The sequence below is a fragment of the Pinus tabuliformis genome, chromosome 5_1 (assembly GCF_031772625.1).
Source record: "Pinus tabuliformis cultivar Carrire ecotype Pingquan chromosome 5_1, CPIR1, whole genome shotgun sequence".
NCBI lineage: Eukaryota > Viridiplantae > Streptophyta > Pinopsida > Pinales > Pinaceae > Pinus > Pinus tabuliformis.
Genome location: NC_142305.1, coordinates 226,222,931 through 226,247,058, shown reverse-complemented (window position 1 = coordinate 226,247,058; position 24,128 = coordinate 226,222,931). Strand labels below are relative to the sequence as shown.

Sequence of the window (24,128 nt, the reverse complement as noted above, 5' to 3'; positions counted from 1 at the left end):
CTCTGTGGCGCACGAAAGTAATCTCTGTGGTCCGAATGATCAACTCTTTAGCTTGCAAAATTCATTTGGATCACATATGTTTCTATGGCTCGTTCAATGCATCAAATATGTATCTTCTGTGGCTCGCATAATCTCTATGGCTCGTATCTATTTCTTTGTGACTTGTATGGGGATTGTTCCTACAACGACATATTTTGGAGCTGTTTTATATGTGATCTTGAAGAGCGATGACTTGACTGTACTAAACGTATTTGTGACAAAAAATATATATATATGCTGGCAAGTGATATGAATGACAATGGTCTGTATGACAAAGACTTAATGATATATAACGTAGACAATGATTTATATGACAGTTATCTTTGATGACAATAACCTTGTTTGCATAACAATGACCTTGGTTGTATGACAGTGAGATTTGGGCAAAGATCTTTGTACTTGTGACAATGGTGATTGTGATATTGATAGATGTGCTTATGACATTATTGGATGACAATGACTTTTGTGGTGATAACTGTGATATGTGACAATGATCTTTATGACAAAAGCTTTGATATGTGATAGAGATCTACATGGAAGTGACCTTTGGTATATGACAAAGACACTTTGATGTATGACTTGACTCCATGATGATATTGTTAGAGAAATCCATAGGATGGCAGTTAAATGATTTCTCTTATTATGACATTATCTTGTGATGGTTTATTATTATTATTCTTTTCATATCATCAAGACTAATGCCAAACAATAAATAGAAGAGAACACAAGATGTAGGCATACTGCCAGGGAAAACCCCACTCTAGGGGAAAACCCAGTCAAAGTTCTTCCTTTAGTAGATTCAAGATGAGATGACTAAGACCCTTACAACTCAGACTCGAGACTACTCCATCCATAAAGTCAACCTTGTCATGCTTCAATTCCATTGCTCTTTTAGTAGTCAGTGTTCTTCATACTTGTCTTTACAGAGATCACCTCCGCAACCAATCTGAGCTCTTTCATGCACCAAACTGAAGTCACCGTAATATCATCGAGACGAGGTCACTGTAATAGCACTGAGATGATGTCACTATGGTTATGTGAGAGCACTGAGTTAAGGTCACTGTGATAGTACCAAATCTTGTAGTCACTGTAATGCAAGTTCATCTCTGTGATAACAACGAACCTCTCCTTCTGAAATAGCACTAAGCTGAAACCATCCGAACTATGCACATTGTAATATATTCGAACTTTTCACTGTAAAGACCCCGAAATATATATATATATATATATATATATATATATATATATATATATATATATATATATATATATATATATAGTGGTTGTCCAATATAATTGAGTCGACATGAACATTGGAACAATGGTGTTTATATTGGCTGACATGTGATCACCTTATGAAAGTCGACTTGATGGAGATTCTTTCAAGGAGACTTCGATGGGTGGAGGAGTCTTCATAAATTGATTTTGACAATAACCTAAAGCCTACAATGGAGGCTTGACCTATACATTTGACCCAAGCATGAAACCCATGCTTTAATAAGTCAATTCTATAATAATAAAAAATCCTTTTGCTTTTCTTTTGACAAAATATATTCAAGTACAATTTATGAGATCGAACCTAGTTACATTTTCCAACAGATATGACAGTTATGGAAGATCCTATATTAGGGAAAATGATTAATTAACAACAATTAATTGAGGAAGGCACAATTTCTCTAGAAACTCACACATATCGACTAGGAAATGATCTCAACAATTGATTAAGATTTAATTTTGGATGTTGGAGTCCCAATTGGAGATTATGAGAAGAAGTCGATGGGTAGATGGGGGAAGACACACTTGAGATCAATTTCCTTGGGCAATTTGACTTTCCATGGAACAACAATATTCTGCCGGAAGAGTTTGAGCCAGAGAGGGGATGCAAAGACAGAGGGGCAGAGGCAGTGAGTCCAGAGGAAGTTTTCCAGTTCTGGAGAGTTAGAAAGAGGAGGCCGAAAATATTCTCTAAGATGTTGCGCAAAGAGCACAGAGCCTCAAGTGAGCAGTTTGATTCAGCTAAAGGGGAGGATGTCATTAGTTCCATATGCCAGGAAGATTTTCGAGAGGGATGGAGAAGCATTTTCCCATTCAACAGTAGGCATGACGACTAGTTTGGCAGCTGATTCAGGCAAAATGTTTGGCAGGCAGCTCGGGGATGATGCAGAGCCTGCGTAGGCCAATTTGGACGACCAACTTTTTAGAGGTTAGATAGTGCTGGGATTGCTTGGAGAGAGGGTAAAATCCCTCAGTATTTTTGGGCCAGTATGTCTCTTGGGTAGATTCACCAATTTGGCGACATTTGTTGTACTCAGAATTTTGTAATTGATGCCTAACAATAAAAACCCTTAGCTGCTGCAACCGGGTTTCCCACAATGGGTTTTTCTAGGGACTTTTGTCCAAAATAACAATGTTATATTTTTGTGTGCGCTAGTATGTCTCAGTTTACAATTTATCTTCCACAATATTTATTTTGGTGAAGAAACTGCAGTGTGAATGTTTTGTTATTTTGCTGCAAACAAAGTAAATTGTTAATTAATTTATAAGTTAGAGGAAATATTTCCAGTTACTGCAATGGAATTTCAGTAGTAAAATTTTGACATGGTATTAGAGAAAATTTAATTAGACAGGAAGCTCAGAAACAGAAGGAAGAAATCGTCCAAATTCAAAGGGAGTCTGGCAGTTTGATTTCTAGATTTGTGTAGAGGCTAGCCAGGAAGTTCGAATTGTTGGGTAGAGGGCTTTGATTTTTCTAGTGCAGGTGTCGAGAAAAATTTGCAGAGCCCAATAGTAGTTCTAGCAGGCAGTGGTGAAGTCGAGAAGCAATTTCGGTGAAGCAGATCAGTGTTTTTGCTGAGCAATTTCCTTGTCTCAAAGCAGGAGGGTTTTGCAGCGATTGCTAGAGTAGAATCAGTGGCGGGTGGAAGAGAAAGCGCACACACAAAGGGAATTTATTTTAGAGGATTTCTAGGTTTTGAAACCCAAATTTCCTGTTGCAGGTGGTAGTAGTAGCAACCAGATGTACGCATTCTAGGAGGGAGTGCGAGCATCAGTGTAGGAAGGAATAGTTTCCTGTTTATTTTTCTAGCTTTTGAGTTTCGCAGATTTTGTAGCTTTGCAGAGATGGCCATACAAGATTGCCAGAGGAGGTCATGCAAGTTAGCTAGAATGTAGATCTGGGCATCAAATCGACTTACAATTGCCGATGACAAGTGCAGGAGGAAGTATGAGTTATCCAATGCAAGTTGCATAATGAAGAAATGTCCTTGATAGGGACCGAGCTCAAAAGGAGATAGTGAGGCACCAAATCCAGGAGGAGTATGAAACTCCAGTGTGCTAGATGGGAAGGATCTAGTGCAGAAGCAGCAAGGAGATTAGTTAGATTAGTCCTAGTTTTGCGGCATGATCATTACCTTGCTACATGGGTCCACAATATTCAGTAGCAGGAGGATCAATGTCAGTGGATCCAGTCAGTTCCAGAGTGACAGTTGCAGATTGGTTGCAGTCAGACGCTGAGGAGCACAGAGCAATGTTGATAGCAGTGTAGGAGGCATAGTGCAAAATCAACAACAACGCATATTCCTCAGTGGACAGTGCAAAGGATAGTAGCAATCAGATGTTGAGGAGACCGATGCAACATAGTGACACAATTGATTCAATATTTTGGATTCTTCTCAGCTGCACTAGTTGTAGTGGCAACAACAAAATTTAGGAAGGAGTCGCAATGCAGATGCAAAGTTGGTAGTAATATACAGTTTCTACTGATAGCAGCGACACAAATGTAACATCATAGTTGCGCAGTGGTTGGTAGGTAGTGGCAGAAAGTCACAGTGGCCAGACATCAACATGTATAGAGGATGATACAGAGACAGGGTGTTGTAGCAGTACATCACTAGAACGCCTTCCTCACTAAGAGGGAGTGTTAGTTTTTGTAGCATCGGATGGTGTTCTAGTCTTGATAGCTGTCAGAGAGGCTTAGAAACAATTCAACTCTAGAACCCAGAAAAGGTTTAAGGAAAATCTACCTAGAAATGCCTTAAGTAAGTTAATTAATCAATAATTATTTTTTCCGTAAGTCTAACTTAAGGGAATTGATTAATTAACAACAATTAATTGAGGAATGTGAGAATTCTCTAGAAACTCGCATGGATTGACTAGGAAATGATCTCAGCCATTGATTAAGATTTAATCTTGGCCGTTGGAGTCCCAATTTTAGGTTATAATAAGAAGTCGATGGGTAGATGGAGGAAGACACACTTGAGATCAATTTCCTTGGGTAGTTCGACTTTCTAGAGAGCAACAACATTCTGTTGGAAGAGTTCGAGCCAGAGAGGGGACGCAAAGACAGACAGTCAGAGACAGTGAGTCCAAAGGAAGTTTTCTAGTTTTGGAGAGTCAGAAAGAGGAGGCTGAAAATATTCTCCAGGAGGTTACGCAGAGGCAGCACAAAGCTTCAAGTGAGCAGTTCAATTCAGTTAAAGGGGAGGGCATTTTTATTTCTAGAGGTCAGGATGATTTTCCAGATGGCCAGAGAAGCATTTTCCCAGTCAGCAGCAGGCAAGACGGCTAGATTGGAAGCTGATTCAGGCAGAACGTTTGGCAGGCAGTGCAGGGGTGATACAGAGCCTGCGCAGACCAGTTTGGACAGCTAGCTTTTTAGAGGTCAGACAGTGTCAGGATTGCTCAGAGAGGGTAAAATCCCTCAGTATATTTTGGCCAGTGTTTCTCTTGGGTAGCTTCACCAGTTTGGCGACATTTATTGTACTCAGAAATTTCTTATTGCTGCATAATAATAAAAACCCTCAGCTGCTGCAACCGGTTTTCCCACATTGTGATTTTCCGGGGACTTTTGTTCAAAATTAACAGTGTTATATTTTTGTGTGCCTAGTATTTCTCAGTTTCCAGTTTATCTTCCGCAGTATTTATTTTGGTGAAGAAATTGCAGTGTGAATGTTTTGTTATTTTGCTGCAAACAAAATAAACTATTAATTAATTTATAAGTTAGAAGAAATATTTCCAGTTACTGCAATAGAATTTAGTAGTGAAATTTTCACATTGGTAACATGAAAGCTTATGAATTTATGTTCTGATATCTATTGCTTCATGTCTAAATAAAATAATAAATTCAATTGTTACTCTTTTATTTTAAAATTTTAAAGGAAGATAAAATCTATATCGAAAATTTCTTCCTGTTTCCAGAACCCCATTTCCTGTTATTTCCCCAATTGCCATGAAAATCTCTTCCTGTTTACAGAACTCCATTTCCTGATGTTTCCCCAATTGCCATGGTTTCCTAAGAGATGTACCACAAGTTTCCTACATCCTAGCTGTTCCTGTTCCTCAATAACTTATGTCCTCTGTCTAGCATTTCCCATTTCCAACACCTGGGGACACATGGATCAAAATCAAGGTTTAAGGATTGCTTCAGGTTTAGAAATTTTTGATGTTATATGTTGTCTAGGAAGTTTACATGTTGCTGGTTGTGGTAGACCTCTTTATTTTAAGCTTTCAGTTAAGTGGAAGAGCACACTTTTGGAATATCTTTTATACGGCATATTAGAATGTGAAGAGTGAAGATCTGTATGTTGCATATCTAGCTTGTAGTTAAAGTTCTTTTGATTGGTTAGTTAAAATTATTTGCGTTGCTTGTTCCTGTCGGCAAAATCTCATGTTTTATTATTGGGAACCTAGGTGAAGAAATGTCATGGAACTAAAATATCTACATTCTAAATTTGCTTTTGTCTGGCTTTTACTTAAGAATGTGGAAAATAATGTTTCAACTTTCAACCATAACCTTCTAAGCATTAACTCATCTTCTCTTCGCTGTGTAGAGGAAGTGTGATCTTAAACATCCACCTGGAGATGAGATTTATCGAAGTGGAACGCTTTCTATGTTTGAGGCAAGTTTTCTATGCTGCCTTGATTTGAATTTCACGCTTATCTTTGTAAAATTTAATATTATCTTTTTCATCTATTGCACTTGATGTTGCAGTTGAGTTTACTGTGTTTAAGAGAAAACTGGGAACCTATGTGCTCAGGGTGGGTGTGGAAATATTCTGTTGCAGTGAGTTAGATAATGGGTGCTGCACTTTATCAGTTCCGCATGGATATCATGCATTCATTATTTGTTTCTGTGGTGAAAGAAGTGTTTATAAAACTCTTCTATTTGGTTTGTTTTCTTGGAATTGCTCATATTGACCTAAATAATCTTCTGTTATTGCAAGTGCTGACTAAATTGAGACCCTCTATGTTTTAGTAACTTTTGAGCTAATTGCTTTTTTCTGTTTCGGTGATTTAGAATAATGGGTGCTGCACTTTATCAGTTCCGCATGGATATCAACCGATGTAATGCCAACCACAAAATTTCATAAGGAAGATTGAATGGTGTCGAGCGATTCTGGTGGGCCATGGTGATATTTGACACCTGGTGAAAGCTAGGTTGTTCAATGGTTGAAATTTTATCTTGGCATTCACTGTTTATAGATTTTTTCTTGAGGATCAAATGAGCAATGCAATGAAGGCCATTCATTACAAGTGGGATCGATGGCTAGGAAAATTTTGGGCTTGTAGATGTGCTAAACCCTCGAATTGTTGTGGGTCTTTGATTCACTGGGCTAAAGATCAAACGGTTTATGGAAACAACAGCTTGATCATAGATCTGCAAGAAATAATATGTGGCAAAGGTATGGATGGTGGCTGCTCATGCACTGGATTCCCTAAGTAAAGGAAAAGCACAGCCTTGTGCTTAGGTCATTGACTACTATAAAAAATTAAGTAGTTGTGTCCCATATATACGACACAACAACAAAATTTAAAATTTACACAGGTCGACACGTGTAGACTTTAAACTAGGTATATATTCGCACCTGCTCTCCTTGTCATCCTTGTTACTGACATTGACCTAGCCAATGGATTTTGGCATACTCATCAACTATTGATAATATCTTCTTTCCTTGTTTCTTCACTGCTCCAAGGCACGAGAATCTCTTCAATATAGCTTCTTTTAGTTCATTCTCCTCCAACTCCTCGTCTCTTTTGGGCATGTACTTATTTGTTCATTCATTTCTTCTATAACTTATTCATCTGTATAGCTTTCTTATCTACTTTTGTAAGTTTAGAATTTGCTTACCTCCATCATCTTTCCCCTTTACATTACTTGTGCTAATAATGCTTTGTAGCCTTGGCATTTTCTCATGATGCCCTTATATTTTTCAACTTCTATGTCTTTATCAACTTTGGCATCACTATTATTTTTATCTCTGTTGATGTTGATATCTCTAATATGTGTTTCCGCAGAGGCTAGGCGTCAAGCATGTAGAAGATGTCCAAAATCCTCTTTAGGTACTTGCTCATGTTGAGTAAGTGACTTTTATGATTTCTTTCCCAAGTGTAACTTAGGAAAGCACTTTAGTTGATTAATTAACTAATGTTGGATATTAATCCAAGGGTCCTGATGAAAAATGAATTTAATTCATTTTTGTGAATTATTTTTAATCTTTATTGTTGATCTAAGTGGGCTAGGATTTAATCCTAGCCATCCATCACTTTGGAGATTTGGGATAAGGATTTGGTTTAATGAAAATTAAAAAAAAAGCCCAAGGAAGAGGTGAAGACACATCCATTATTGGGAGATCGATTTTCTCAAGCAAGAGAATCAAGATTGAAGTCAGGTGAAAAGTGTGCAACTACAAGATTTGTGTGAGCACAAGTTCGCAGGTTGAGCACATAGGAGGAGGGCCAAGACTCATCTATGGACAAGCTTAGGGTCTGCCATGTGGAAGAGGAGGCCAAAATTGTTGAGTTTAAGTTCTAGCAGGTTGAGAAGGTTGACACCAAACTTGGGAGGAGGCCGAGTTTCAACAGACTGAGAGGGATGACGCCAAACTTGGGAGGAGGCCGAGTTGCTATAGGGTTGCCAAAATTGTGAAGGATAACCAACACACGTGTGAGTGAATTTTTGAGGGGGCTGAGTTGCCAGGTTCCATTGCTGTATTTCCTGTGTATTCTCTGTGGGTCAATTTTCTTGTTAAAGGAAGCCCTAATTTTCCTAGTAATAGAAAAGTGAAGGAGAATTTGTTTCAGTTGTTTTGTGACTATTTTTCTTCTAAATTTTCGCTGCAAATTATTTTAGTTAAATGCCAGTGTATATTTTGTCCAACATTTTATAAAAAAATAATTTGCTGAGGTAAATTTAATTTCTATGTATAAAATAAATTGCGGAGAATAATAAATCAGGTCTAGTATTGCAAAAATAACATAATATTAGAGCGCTAAACTTTGAGAAGAGAGAAGATTGATTTGTCACAAGGGTTTACAACAACAAAAGTATTTTTTCTAGTAGTTATTTTTTTGGAGGTTTGAGTATTTGATTTGGAAGTTGTGAGAATGGCCGCAACAGGGTTGAGGTTTGAAGACTAGTTGGAGTGTGTATCCAACTACAGTCCTTGGAAGTTGGAAGGAGAGGATAGCATTGGTGTTCATGGAGAATGGGATCTGGGAGTTTGCATATCATCAACTCACACCTGCTACCGATGCTGCACAACTGACCATCCATAACCAAAAGGATGTGAAAGGTAGGAGAATCTTTTGAATAGGGTAAAGGATCGCGTGATCCCTTATCTTTTATGAAAGAAATCAATTGAGGAAATGTGGGAGGTGTTGTCGCACAGAATGTCTAGGCACTGCGACAACGACTCAAATCGAGGGTTGTCACCCTGATCCGCAATCTCTCCGTTTAAGCTATCTCCCTCCAGTAGACTAAGGGGGGTAGATCCTACGGAAATGGAATGAAGGATAACTAGTTGGGAACCAACCAGTTCGAGAGACACAGTTAAGCAACCAAGTACTTGTTTTAGATTTAGAAAGACTTATAGGATTCAATTAGATTTAGACGTTTGCTATGAAACCGGATTCGTGCTATAGGCCCCACGAATCCCGAATCCATCGTGTCCGACACGATTCTCTCGAGATTCGTGTCCAAAAACCATGACACATCGTGTCCTTTTTTGACATGTCAAATCCGACTACGTGTCATGATTTTGGAAATCGTGTCCTGTTTTCCAGGAATCGTTAGGCGGCAAAAGTGACCTGCGCGGGTATGAAAAGGCCGCATTTGGTCATTACAGCCACGCATATTTTCATTTGGCAAGCGTTTTGGCAGCTTAATGATCAAGTCTATGCCCTAGTATTGATATGCTATTCATGGAATGAAGATTAAGGAGAATGCCACTTTTACTTAAATTTTTAACATTACCATGAAATGACTCAGGATGTTTGAGAGTGGTTCCGGCCTCATTGGATTTCCTATGGAGAAAGTAGAATTTTAGATTGCATTCAAAATCCAGCAGACTTATCAGTTTTTCAGGATTTTAGGATTGGGGGATTGCAATGTTTCCATTGAATTTTGTCATGTATTAGGGTATGGAACTCGTATTTAATCAAGAGCACCAATCCCTCTGTGTACCTTGATGTTAGTGACATTGGTTGTCGAACTCCTGTATCATCACCCTCCTAAAAATGTACGCATCACTCAAACAAAATCTTGACTTGACATGTTATGCTTGTTCTATCTTATGTTAATGCTTAAAGGGTGATATTAATGACAAAGATCCCTACACAGATACAGAGGTAATGACAAAGATACCTCTGGATATTAATGCTTAGAGGGTGATATTAATGACAAAGATCCTGACTTTCCAACAAGACTAAAAAATTAGACATTTCTCGTGGTGGCAGGAGGGCCAAGCATAAGAAATAGATAATAGATTGACATGTATTTGAATTTTGTATGTACTATGCATGCTAATAGCTATAGATGAAGATCTATATTTGAAATCAATAAATTTGTATCATTAATTAAAATTTGTGTAAGAAATATCTAATTTTTAATATATATATATATATATATATATTTTAAAATAATATATAACGAATCCTACGTGTCCTGTTCCGGGGGGTCGACGTGTCCGAATCCGACACCACGAATCCCGAATCCCCGTGTCAGGTGACTTAGGACGTTTGATACCAATGCCTTATGGAGTCAACTATCTTGCTAGGAAATATAGGACCAAGTAATTGATGAGCAACTTCTGCTTGGATGAATAACTATTTTATATGAAATGCAGATCCTAAAACTAATGCGAGATGTAGAAATCTTGGTTAATTTTAGTTCAATGCCTATCTAAGTTTTAACCCTTTGATTCTTTCTATATTGAGCCTAATTTTGTAGTAAGTGGCAGAGAGAAGATAAGGTGAAACACACTAAGGTGTGATTAACGATACCTCTCCTGAAAATCTAACGTACCAAGCGCCTCTGGCGCTGCAGAGAACTGTGGCTCTGACCACTGCAAGGTCACTGTTTTAAGTACTAGGAGAAACAAACTTCTCAAGCGAAGATGGATGGGTACCTATCTTTCTATCGACCATGCTTATGCTTGGAAGTAAATTTTAATTATGCAAGATTAACTTAAAATGCAAGTGCAAGGAGAATTAGAGGATGTTTGAAGGAGGAAGCAAGACGAGATCTAAGATTTAAGAATGCTCCAACCACAATGTATTTCTGAATTTATTATTAAATCCCAAATTCAATTTGCAGAAATATAACTCTACAGAACACTGATTGAAATAGGAATTTCTAAAACATTCAACTCAAAAATATTCAGTAAATGCACTTGGAACATTAAACTTGAAATATCACAATATAATGCCCAATAGTAAGATCGGATTATCTTTAGTAGCTCAAAGAGAACAAAAAACTTTCTCAATTATCTCTAAATATTTAATGACAATTAGACATTTAATTTTTAGAGGAAAGTTGTGAGACACAACCAATTGCCCAAATATAATTTTCAGATCAGCGTTCTTATGAAAGAGCAGCACAAATAAATTTCTCAATATTATTCTTCAGTTATATCAGTGATTTCAAATTTAGATCAACCCTCTTTAACTTCAAAAAATTCCTTTGAAAAAACAGTGATTATCAGTGAATTGGATATAATATGTCCAGCACATTCAACTTCAGAAAATTATTTCAATATATCATAGACTAAATGCCTAGATAATTAGGATTTATTTCTGAGTTAGGATTAATTCAAAAAATGTATTCAGTAATTTCCAGATTTATAATTATTAGTGTGTTTACTCTTTGGAGTTTAGAGAGATAAATGAGTTTAGAAATAGAACCTGGAAGGCTTAATGCCTTGAAGACCAATGCTGAACTCACCCTTGGATCTAAACGCTCAAAAACCCTTCAAACTCAGAAAATTCGCTTTCAGAAATTTGTCATAATGGTGACAAATGGATCCTTGTTTGATTGTTGTAGTACCTCTGAAAATATGTCTCTTTTAAACTGTTGTGATGCCCTTGGATCCTCTTGCTGTCACTGTGTAAAATGATGCCAAACAACGTGACTGAAAACCTCTCACAAAAGTCTTATTCTAACTGCTGTAATACCCCTTCGTCTTCTTGATGTCACTGCGACAAAAGACCCCAATTAAGGGCTGCTATTACCCTTGGATTATTGCTGTAAAGGAGGGTTTGAAAAATGAAAAAAAAGGCAACAAAAGCATGAGGTAAGGGTAGCAGGCTATGGGAGGCTTTTAGGATAGGATAAGGGCTGGAAAATATGAGCTGGCAGCAAAGGTTTGAGGGAAATAAATAGCAGCAGGGAAAGGGCAACAAGTGAAGGGTGAGGAAGGAGAGGGAGATAGGCAGCGTAAGGGAAGAGAGGAGAGGCCAAGAGAGTGAGGACTGGCAGAGGGTTTGTACCTATGTTGCACGAAGCTTCTAAGAATCCGGCATTTTGGGCCATACCTGTACCCGTACCCGAAACTCTGGAACTCAGCCGAAACTCGACCATCATGTAATCATCTATGATAGTTAATAAATACTTGGTTTTCCTTCTCAATTGTCATCTATCGATCTTTTTCCCTCTTTACTTGCAAGATAATGTATATATGATGTTTCAATTGTTGATTTGGGGTAGCATCGGATGTGCTCTAGCCTCGAAACTTGGTGGAGAGGCTAAGGCACACGAGATCTCCAATACCCAGAAATGGTTTGGGCAGATTCTAAACAGATTGAGAGATATTAAAATAATTAATATTTTTAATGGAGTCCCTAAGTCTAAACTTAGGGAAAATAAAATATTAATGTGAATTAATATAAAATTGTGTTAGAAGGGGCCAAAAGTCATGGATCAAGCTAGAGTTAATCTTAGCCGTTGATTAGCGACTTAATCTCGGTCGTTGAATTGTCAACGAGAAAAGTATAAGAGGAGGCTTGAGGGTCACTTGGAGAACACACCGAGTTGATCAAAAATTCAATTTTCTGGGGCAGCGTTTGCTGAGGAAATCAGAGGAGTGATCAGAGTTGCAGTTGAGGAGCAGTGAATACAGAAGCAGAGAGGCAAAGATAGTATCGGGAGGATCAACGACGAAGCCGGGAGAGAGGGACATAGATCCAACCAGAGGTTCATGCAGAGGCAGCCAGGAGCTGCGCAGTGCCTCAGAGAGCCAGCGTGGGTGACACAAAGGCTTTAGAGGCTGATGCATACCTCCAGAGGCTGACGCTGGGCGAGCTAGGGTGACGCTGGGCTAGAAAGGGTTGACGCAGTGCCTAGAGGCTGATGCTAGGGTTTTCGTGGGGCATATTGGAGCTGGGAGCTGTCGGAGTGTTTATCCGGGGTTTCAACCGAAATATCTGTCTTCGACTGAGAGGTACTACCGCAGAGATTATTCTCTGTTGGGTGAGCTGGTTTTGGCACCCAGATTGTATTTTGAAATTGCTTAATAATTAAAACCCTCAGATAGCTGCACCGGTTTTCCCGCAGTGGGGACATTGGTCCAAAAACAACGGTGTCACTTGTGTGCTTGTTTTGTTTCCTTCAGTTGATGATCTGTAATGTGTTGAGCATGTACTTGTATTTACTTTCAGTATTTACATGGTAAATAACTTGTTAATTAATCAGAACAAGTAGGCAGGAAAATAAATAAGAAAAGTACATGAAGGGTTTCTAACAATTAGACTTGGAAATTCCAACATCAGTTGGCATTTCGACTGACATTTCCATTTTTGGGAGGAGCGTTTCTAAACGTACCCGTTTCGGAAACTCCAAAACGTTTCGACGTTTCGTGCAACTTAGGTTTGCATGGATGAGAAAAAAGGAGCTGAGGAGGAGGATAGGGCAACGTAGGAACTGCGTTAGGATAAAGCGAAAGAGAGAGGGCTATAGCAGGGGTAGCGGAAGTATGGCAACCGAAAGGTAGCTTGCAGAGAGAGATAAGGAGTGAAGGAAATAGGCAACAAAGAAAGGAATGGGCATATCCTCCCTAGTTAAGAGGGAAAGAGGGAGAGATAGACACAACATTCTTGTCTTCACCTAGGAAGAAATAATGGGGTAAGAAGCCACAGGCCCTGATGGGAAGGGGAGGAAGAAAACGCAGCAAGGGAAGGAGTTGCCATAAGGCCAATGCTGGCCCTTGTGACAAATTTATTTTTGATGATTTCTCTTCCACAAAATTTTGATGGAGACCCCGAAAATTCGAAATTTGAAAGCATTAAAGAAAATTTCTCTGAATATTCTTCCTTGCCAATTTGTTGAGCCCAAGTCTTGCCCTCCAGGGTCTAGATTTGGTTCCAAATTGAATTTTTTCCTTCAGATCTGCACTTGCAAAATCGAAAAGAAAAATACTCAGATCCTGATATATACAAAAAATAAATAAAACCCCAAGACCCAAATTAAAAAATATCTCAGATCTATACAAGATATTATAGATCTATACACATGAGTTATAGATCTATCAGATCTGAGGAGTACGAGTCCAACACCGCTCCCAGATCTGTAGATCTAAGGCCCTTCCTAGCCAGATCTATCAATGTCACACAAGTTATAAAAGAGATTTAAAATTGTTAATGAGGTACTAGCCCAGAATCACCTTGCATAAAAATAGATCGTTAGATAAATCCCGAGGCTTCGATCAAGTAGGCTCTTCAGAAATTATGCTTTGAGAGTTGACTAGTCCAACCGAGGACTATCCCTAAATGCTCAATTAAAATTCGAATGATCTTCTGCAAACACTAGATCCAATTGTCAGATCAAGTAGAGAAATAAAATAACAATATAATTTTCAAGAACTAGAGCTACATGCTAAATAAATCAAATTAAAATTGTTACCCTAGATCCAATAAATTGAACAAGATACTTGTGCATAGATTATTCCACGAGAGCTATTGATTGACAATTTTCAAATAATATTCAGCAAAAAAATTTAAAACAATATTACCATAAATTCAAGAAGAGGAACACCAACATCAATCGAAACCCCAAAGACCTTTGCATTATATTCCAAAAATATTACAAGAGGGCTTCAAGAGGTTAGTACACGATTCAAAGATAAGATAGAATACACTGACAATGACCTCTAATTTATAGATAAATTATCCAACGACTAGTTCGCTTGATTCCCGTCAAAGTAATCTCGACTGTTGAAAAAGATTTAATTATTTTTTAATCTCCTCCGTCAAAATTATTTTATTTTCTGAGGAATTTCGAATATCTCATTTAATTCATTTTTAATTAAAGCAGAAATAATATTTTTGAGTTAATTTCCCCAAAAAATTGACTTTGACTTAACTATCAAGGCCCAAGGGTCCAAAATCTCTTGAAAATTTCAATATTCCCTTTGTCGGAGACCTCCAAAAATTAATTTCTTTAAAACCCACGAATTTTGCTTTTGGAGAATTTAATACCACCTAGGACAAAAAATTAATTAAATTTCTGGCTTACGATTTTAATTTAATTTTGCCAGAGAATTTAATTAATTGACTTATGAGGGGATTAATAATTTTTCCAACCCTCTAATATTTAGCTTTGGTGTCTAATAATGAGGGACCATGCACTAAATATTTTTTACATGAAGATTTTACTTTTTAATACATGAAGGGGGAAAACCCATTTGTTATAGACCTTCAACATTTACCCATTTTTGCAACACAAAAAATATAATCTAGTAGACCAAGTGACTTCTAATAAAATAATTTAGCCAATTAGCTAAAATTATTCCCAAGTCACTTTTACAAAGACTCGATCTAAAACGTTAGGACTCGCCTAAGATTTTGACGACAAAATCCACCTTAGCTTTGGGGTGAGGGTGGAGGGAAAAACTTTGCCGATCGTTTGTGTCAAGAGACACAGATGAATCAGTGAGACAAAAAACCTCCTAGAATGGCAATCGTCACCAAAACAATAGGTTTACCTAGGCTGTTACATACAAACAAGGTTATACTAGGATTATTTACATTTATACATATGCAGAATGGGTTGACATCTTCTCAAAACTGCCAACTGATGATGAAATATGAAAGGTGGGAACACTCGAACACAATAGATCCCCTTTTGGTGAAAAAAAAGGGGTACTGCTATGGGTTCGTTGACACAGAGTGGTCAACAGGAGGATCTAACTAAGTCATACCAGAGTGACAATTACAACATAAAAATGGTGTTGAGGGAAAAACTAAAGAGTATTAAGATCTGCAGGTCAAATACATTAGGATCTTATCTCACCAGGATCATACAAGTTCGTGATGAGTTGGGTGTAGTTAGGGAGGTTGTCTTAGATGAGGAGCTTGTGAGGACGATTCTGAATGGTTTCACAAAGCCATGGCCTCCCTTCATTAAGGGTATTGTGGCATGAGAGAAGCTTCCAGATTAGGAGAGGTTGTGGGATTAGTATTGAGAACATCTTGATTTTATCTTGAAAAAGTTGTGAAATCACGATTTTTTGGCCTAGCCGATGTTTGCCGATTTTTACCTATATTTTCTCGATTCTTACAAAATTTTGGTTGTTTTAGACCCCTGTTGTTTTTATCCCGATGTTGACGTTTGCAACATTGTGTGGGATGACCTCATATAGGAAGAGATTTGAGAGGAGGCTCTACACAGTGGCCAGTAGAAGGTGACGATGAGAGACGTTCCCTTGTGAATCAAGTAAGGAAGGTTGAGGGAAAGCCCAAGCAGAATTTTGAAGGAGAGTCTACCTCAGGAGTTGAGAAGAAGAATGACATGAGAAAAGTTAAGTGCTTTGCATGTCACAAGTTTGGCCACTATGTAGTTCAATGTTCGAACAAGAAGAAGCACAAGGGGAAGGCACAAGTTGTAGCTTTAACAAATTCACAGATTAGTGAGTTTGCTACTAGGTTCGAAAATAAGTTCTCACTAGTATCTTGTCTTTCTGGCACTATAACCAAGGGTGCGTGGTTCATGGATAGTGATGCTTCTCGTCACATGACATGATCACTAGATTTTCTCACGCACATTTCAAAGAGAGACTTAGCGCTGCATGTGGAAATTGGCAACAATGCATGGTGTGCAGTAGAGGTAGTTGGGACCATACAATTTTCACTAGAGTTGGGAGAGCCTTGGAGGTGAGAAAGGTATTATATGTTCTGAGGTTGAAAAAGAACCTTCTAGCAATTTCAACCATGGAGGACAAGGGGTACAAGGTTTTCTTTCGAGATGGACAGGTAATTGTTAGGCTGAGATATTTTAGTTCGAGGACAGGTCAGGTGATTGGGAAGAGATAAATGAACTTTTACATGTTAAGGAGTCACGCTATATGAGCATGGTTCATGACAATGAAAGTTTGTGTAAGTTATGGCACAAGAGGATGGGTACTTGCACCATATACCTTCCCTACATTGAGGGAGAGGGTCACATGTCTTCCATAGTTCAGTCTAGAGTTACAGGATGTGTGCAATGGTTGTGCATTCAGATACAATGACAAGTATGCCAAGACGACCTTTCTTAGTAATGATAGCAGATCCAAGGGTATATTGGATCTAGTACATTCAGATGTGTGTGGTCCATGACAATCTTGTCTTTAGTGGGTACAATTATTATGTGACATCCATTGATGAGTTTCCAGGAGGATATGGATTTACTTCATGAAGGCCAAGGATGAGGTCTTCAGTTGGTTTACTTGTTACGCTGAGATCTTCTAGTTCGAGGACAGGACGAGTGATTGGGAAGAGAGAAAGGAACTTGTACATGTTGAGGAGTCATACCATATGAGCTTGGTTCTTGACAATGAATGTTTGGGTAAGTTATGGCACAAGAGGATGGGTACTTGCACCATAGAGCCTTCCCTATATTGAGGGAGAGGGTCACTGGCCTTTCGTAGTTCATTGTAGAGTTACAGGGTGTATGCAATGGTTGTGCATTCAGATACAATGACAAGTATGCCAAGACGACCTTTCTTAGCAATGATAGCAGATCCAAGGGTATATTGGATCTAGTACATTCAGATGTGTGTGGTCCCATGATAGTCTTGTCTTTAATGGGTACAATTATTATGTGACATCCATTGATGAGTTTCCAGGAGGACATGGATTTACTTCATGAAGGCCAAGGATGAGTTCTTAAATTGGTTTTGAAAGTTTAAAGCTCTCATGGAGAGCTAGATAGGGAGGAAGGTTGGAGTTTTGAGGTCAGAAAATGGGGGCAGGTATACAACCCTCAACAGAATGGGGTTGCGCAGAGAAAGGGCAGGGCTTCTTTCCGCAAAATTTAGCAGGCCTAGTGCAAAGCCTCTCTAGGTGGATTTGGACCTTAGGGCAATAGGAGATTGGTTGCCGTTGCCACCTCAACACCCTTTCTCTAGTTGTTTAGTGGTATTCAACCACAAGGGAGGCTTCCCTAAAGGATCACCTATAGGATATTCAATAAGAATTGCTCAAGGTGATTGGTTGAGGTGTAAATATTGGGATATAGTATCAACAAAGCCTAGATGTCTTAGGTAATCTTACAAAGTTTTGGGTCCTCTATTCCTAGACCAATTGTAAGGCTGTTATAACTTAGGCTTTTGCAGATTCTCAATGATAAGTTAAGTGATGCAATATAAAAACCAGAAGAAAAGGTCTTTCAATGAGAAATCAATAAAGGGACAAGATCTTTAGTTAGATATCAAGGATATTGGGTTTACAAGGAGTTTCTATCACTAAAACATGCATAAATAAAAAAAAGAATGATGATGTCAACCCTAAAGATAATGTTTAAATGCAAAGAATACTAGAATTTTCTTTTATATAGTAATTATTGCATTTCCTAACTTAAGAACAATAACACTAAACATAAATCACTTAAGAACATTCCACATGAAACCCTAACGCTAACACTAAATATCTAGGAATTTAGAGAGAAGGATAATTTTCTTAAAGAGTATGGTTTGATCAACACCACGATGATTAGTGCCTTGTTCTAAATGGGCAAATGGAGTCTCCTAGGGAAAATCCAATGAGAACAATTTTGTTGAAGTGGGTGGGATGAATATGGCATCTACTTTTAAACCTTAGCAGCTTCCTTGTGAGGGGAGATTTTAAAATTTAAGAGATGCACATTCAAAGTTCTCTTAAAGGATTTCAAGAAAACAATTTCTCATATTTAGAGGAGAAAAATTTCAAGATGAATTGAACAATTTATATCATGGCACATATAGAAACCGTATTACACAAATACAAGATGCAAATATATAAAATATGTGGTAAACTCGCAAAATATTCGACTAGGATTCCTTCAATTAATCCCAGGAAACCATCTCCAAGCAAAATTCCATCTCCAAGAGCAAATCACACCGCAGCCTGTCACATTTTAGCCAAGTAGAGACAAGAAGACGAATGTGCAATCTCAAAGAGAGGAGAGTGTGATGAGTGATGATGATGATGAAATGAAATAAGGCCTCCTCTATTTATATGAGGTCTAACATGCCTTATTTCCATAATTTTACAAGAAAATCCATAAAACAAGTTTGTTTAAGCATTCAACAAGATTATGGTCACAAGTCAACCTCAATATAGCTAAAAAACATAACATAAATGCCAAAAATAACCCATTTGTGTGGGAAATAATGGTATCCACCATGACATCATCCTTCATAAATGTTGAAGGTGCCTCAAGCAAGTGACAAATGGATCATGAGTGCTCCTCACTCCAAGAAAAGCTCAAAGTGCATGGGTATGTCTCCATAAAGTGCCTCCTCAACCATGACGTCATCCAAATTATGCCCTGCATCAACCTTCTAGGGTTAAGAGGAGTGACGTGACATCATCATATGCAAGTGTTGGGCTCCAAAGGTGATGTGCAAGTCATCCCATGTCAGCTCAATGATAATCAACCATCATTGGGCTTCAGAATAAGCAATGTCCATCAAATAGTGTCAAGGCCAAGTTGGGGGCATCATGGGTCCATTTGTGCACAATGCACATCATCAAGTAGTCCAATGCTCAAACTTATTGTCTCAACGTTTCAACATCCTGGGGTATTTATGGGGTTCAAGTACCATATTGAATCATCTCATTGCCCAATGCTCATCCGTGGAGGGGAATGCTGCAACATTAAGGTTTGAATAACTCTTTGGATGGGGTCTTTGCTATTGTTATAACACCACATGACAACAACCTCTCAAGATCAAGTGAGAACAATAATGGCTAGGGACAACAACTATTAAAGCATCATCGTGGATCACATCTAATGCTAATGGCACATGAATACTCCACGGGAAACTCGACTTCGAATGTCTAACTCAATCAGGACTTGTAAACAAGTTACCTCACTTACATTAGGGATGATTAAGTCAATAACCCTTTTAGATGTTTCTAGCCCCCAAGGGGAGTGAGATGTTGCAGGTTATAGCCCATGGATCCATAGGTGTGTGTGATAATGATGGTTATGTAGTGGGAAAAGACTTTAGGGTAGGTGCCATAGCCATGTGGCTAGCTAATATGGGTCCAACATTGTTATGAATATAATTTATATAAAAAAATACAAATAAATGTAAATAATAAATAATCAAAATAATGATTATTTTAATAGTCATTAGTTAAATGAAAAGGCATGTCTAAAAGACATCCCCAATGATGAAGGGACACCTGCCCAAGTATATAAAGTAGGCCCTCATTGTAACATTCAATCATCCTTGTACTATCATATTATTAATAAAATATTACTTACAATACATTTGTGTATTTTACATTTTAAGCACAAACAACTCTAAGTTTTGTCGCTTCAGTGGTGTTAGAACCATCCGATCCTCTGGGTGTTATCCACTGCACAATTTGCGATGAAGTTTAGATCCCGAAATCATGGAATTAAGTGAATATCATAAATCTAAACCGTTAAATGAAATTGGAGAAGCATTACAACAAATACAACAAATAAAAAAAATCATTTGCAGAATCATTAAAAGCTTTCAAAACAACGGATTTAGCGCCTACAATAAAAGCTGACATTAATGTCAAAGAGGATGAGTTTGAGCCAAGTGTTTTGGCAGAGAAGTACATGACAGAAAGGGATGATCAAATTCATGATACTGATGTACTAGAATCAATTTCACAGTCTCTTGTTAATGTAAAGCTTGAACGTATTGAAGATGACATTGAAGCAAAGTTTAAATTGCATTTTCCACTTAATGAAGTTGATATTTTGTCCATGGAAACCCCAACGATAATGTTGTTCTAAATTGGATAATGAGCGAACAAAGGCCTCTTGTGAAAACTAAAAAGGAGGAGGCCATGAAGCCCACAAAAAAATTCGTTGAGACCCCATTTATTGAAATACCCACAAAAGATGCAGTAAGTTTATCTGAGCAAATTCCTCGATATGAGACTCTAGATATAGTTGTAAGGAATTATTTCGAGAAAATCGGAGAAGACATAATCCAATGTACAAACGCAAAGGTTTAATTGGGATGATAATGAAAACTGGAGATGAGTCAGATTTAGATAGCACAAGTAGTGACAACGAAAGTGTTGTGAAGCAACCTGCTGAAATTTATTATAAAAGCCCATTATTTAAGCCTCGTATATTTTATGATATCATGGGAGAGAATCTCATAGAGGTGGTTTTTTTCATATCAGAATATTCATGAAGCACAATTTACCCTATAGTTGTATGAACATCTTCAAAAATTTATGAAGTCCGCAAGCATTAAGGTTCTTATTGGCATTATTACACCATACAAGCTACAACTAAAATGTTTGTAGTGGGAGTTTGAAAGTATTCTTATCACTGAAGAAGGCGACTACTCTAATTTGTTACCAGAATATGACTCTCCATGTCCGATCAATTGAACCTAGGCACCATACCTACATCATTATCTCATGAATCTGAAAGTAAAAATGGAAAAAGAGGTTGATTGAAAATTCCAGTAAACTGGACAACAACAATTACATTTCCTATGACCACAATTTCAATCTGTCTCCCACGGAATATGAAGACGTCCAATTTTTTCTTGATACCCAATTTCTCGAACTGTACAATCTCGAGACCAGAATTCCCAAGCAGCTGGCCGAACATATCCTAAACACAGGGTTAGTTGCTGCTCAGCTCAACTCATATTTACCCCCTGATCTCCAAAAAAGAGGTCGGAAAAATACTTTGGTCCTTGACATGGACGACACTTTGCTGAAGGAATCCTGGAAGAAATTCCCTGTCAACTCCGATTATTTCATGGTCTTTATAGATTTCGAGTTCGCAACATATAGCATTGAGAAATGGTCATCGGATTTCGATTTTGGGACTCTGATTTCAGCTTATGTTTATTTTCGGCCGAGGCTGTAGAGGTTCTTGGACAAGACATCTAGGGTTTTCCAGACTGTGATTTTCACCATGAGTTGTGGGGACCAATGTTGCACGAAGCGCCCCCCCCCCCCCCCCACGGTTCCAGGGCCCGAAGCGCATCCCGTACGGAAGCGCCTAGGAAGCTTGTCCGGAAGCGCGCTTCCGAAATTCAGAAGCGCCGCTTCCAAATTTTTTGCCGCTTCCTGGAAATTCGGAAGCGTGGCGGAAGCGTCGAAGCGCGCTTCGTACAGCGCTTCGGGCGTCAGAAGCGTGGCACTTCGGAGGAGGAAGCGTATGCTTCCCGTACGCTTCCGGAAAAGCGTTTAGAAAATCGTTTTTTTTGTGTTTTAAATTTTAGGTGAGTTTGCTTGTTGGGGGTGGGTCCACCTTGGGTTAGGGTGACGAATGAAGGCAAAAAAAAAATATAAATATAGCAGATGCTCCTTCATGGTAATGTTAAATTCTTAAAGTAAAAGTGACATTCTCCTTTATTTTTCATTTTCATCCTTTTACTTAAATTTTTAACATTACCATGAAATGACTCGGGATGTTTGAGAGTGGTTCCAGCTTTATTGGACTTCATATGGAGAAAATAGAATTTCTTATCCTATTCAAAATTCAACAGACTTAACAGTTTTCAGGAATTCAGGATCAATGGGATTGTGGCATTTCATTAGATTATATCAAGTATAAAGGTATGCGATTAGCATTTAATCAAGAGCACCAAGCCTTATATGTACCCTAGTGTTGGTGGTGTTAATTGTTGAACTCCTTTGTCACGCGGCACGCCCTTGCAAAAAATTACCTCTCAATCAAGTCAAAATCATCGATCAAGCATGTTAAGCTTTTTCTACCATATTTTAAGTCTTGAATTAGGTAGTTTGATCAAAATTGGGCAATGTTGACTAATATCCCTAGACAATCGAGGTAGAGGCAAAGGCTAGACAAGAGGAGAAGAATCTAGATTCTAGATGGTTGATGCATCTAAATGGTTGATGCTTGAATAATTAATCATTAATGTACAATGGATGTTATATCTATCTTGATTTATGCAAAAATATGCATGTTTTCATGTCTTCTACAATTAATTTGCTATTTGGAATGTTTGTTTTGACTCTTGAGTATAAATGCAAATATACGCTTCCGTGGACGCTTCCGTGGACGCTTCGCTTCCTAGATTTTTGGAAAATGACGCTTCGTGCAACATTGGTGGGGACAGAGCTGGTGTGCTTCTACATGAGATGAATTATGAGAAATGGATGTCCATGTTTCTTGCCAGGGAATTCTGCAGCCAAATTTACAACAACTCTTTCAAAGCGCTGCAATTTCTTGGATTGGATATTAAGAATGTGGTGTTCATTGATGACCTGAAGCATATGCGCGAGCAATATTTGTCCAACTCCATTGAGATCAAAGCTTTCGAAGGGGATGAATCAGATTGTGAGTTAACGAAGCTGCTCCCGTTTCTGTGATCTCTGAGCAAGTGAGCAATAGGGTGTGAGGCTGGTTATTCAAGCGAGACACCAACGGTAGGACATCGCCCAATGATAGACACACGCGACGATATATTAGGAACAAATATAAGAACTTTAACAAATTATAAAGTATTTTATAAAAATATTATAATTTAACTTTATCAAATTATAAAGTTATATTATAAATAATTTCTATAAAGTTACTTTTAAAAATAATAATAATAATAATTAATATTTATATAATAATATTTTAAATAATAATAATAAATACTTTATATATATATATATATATATAATCAAAGGGAAATTGGATAAAGCTCCTTAGTCTCACTTACACATGCCAAATGACATGGACAAGGTGAAGAAATTGTGAGCAACAAGCTTTGGGGACGAAGCTTTTCGAAGAGGGGCAATGTTATGAATATAACTTATATAAAAAATACAAATAAATGTAAATAATAAATAATCAAAATATTGATTATCTTAATAGTCATTAGTTAAATGAAAAGGCATGTCTAAAAGACATGCCCAGTGATGAAGGGACACCTGCCGAAGTGTATAAAGCAGGTCCTCATTGTAACATTCAATCATCCTTGTACTATCATATTATTAATAAAATATTACTTACAATACATTTGTGTATTTTACATTTTAAGCACAAACGACTCTAAGTTTTGTCGCTTCAAACATCCTGAGTGTGTAGATGTAAGGAGGGAGCAATCGTGGAGGCATGGGTTACCCCTTTCCTCAACCTGCTTTTTCATCCAATTTCTTTTAGCTGCATAAACCTTCGTGGCTAGGCATCTGAGCCTTGACTCAAGGATGTGGATGAAGGGTGCCATTCCCAATGACCAATGACAAATGACCACCAACATGAAGAATGGAGATGGATAACAGGGATAGATGGAGAGTGTTAAGTGTGGATTATCTTCGATATGCTACATCAATCAATGCTTCCCGAGTAGTGCCCTTCCTAAACCCTAAAGCCTCAAAGGAGGTCCCATTGG

The 24,128-nt window shown here is 37.9% G+C and overlaps 1 protein-coding gene across 1 annotated transcript in view; it reads left to right on the top strand.

Moving 5' to 3' along the window:
* Positions 1–24,128, top strand: part of LOC149164235 (histone acetyltransferase of the MYST family 1-like) — a 162,607-nt gene that overhangs the window by 121,843 nt on the left and 16,636 nt on the right. The window contains exon 5 of the mRNA XM_089432000.1: positions 5,868–5,936. Coding sequence (XP_089288126.1) covers positions 5,868–5,936 — 69 coding nt within the window. The remainder of the gene's footprint in view (positions 1–5,867; positions 5,937–24,128) is intronic.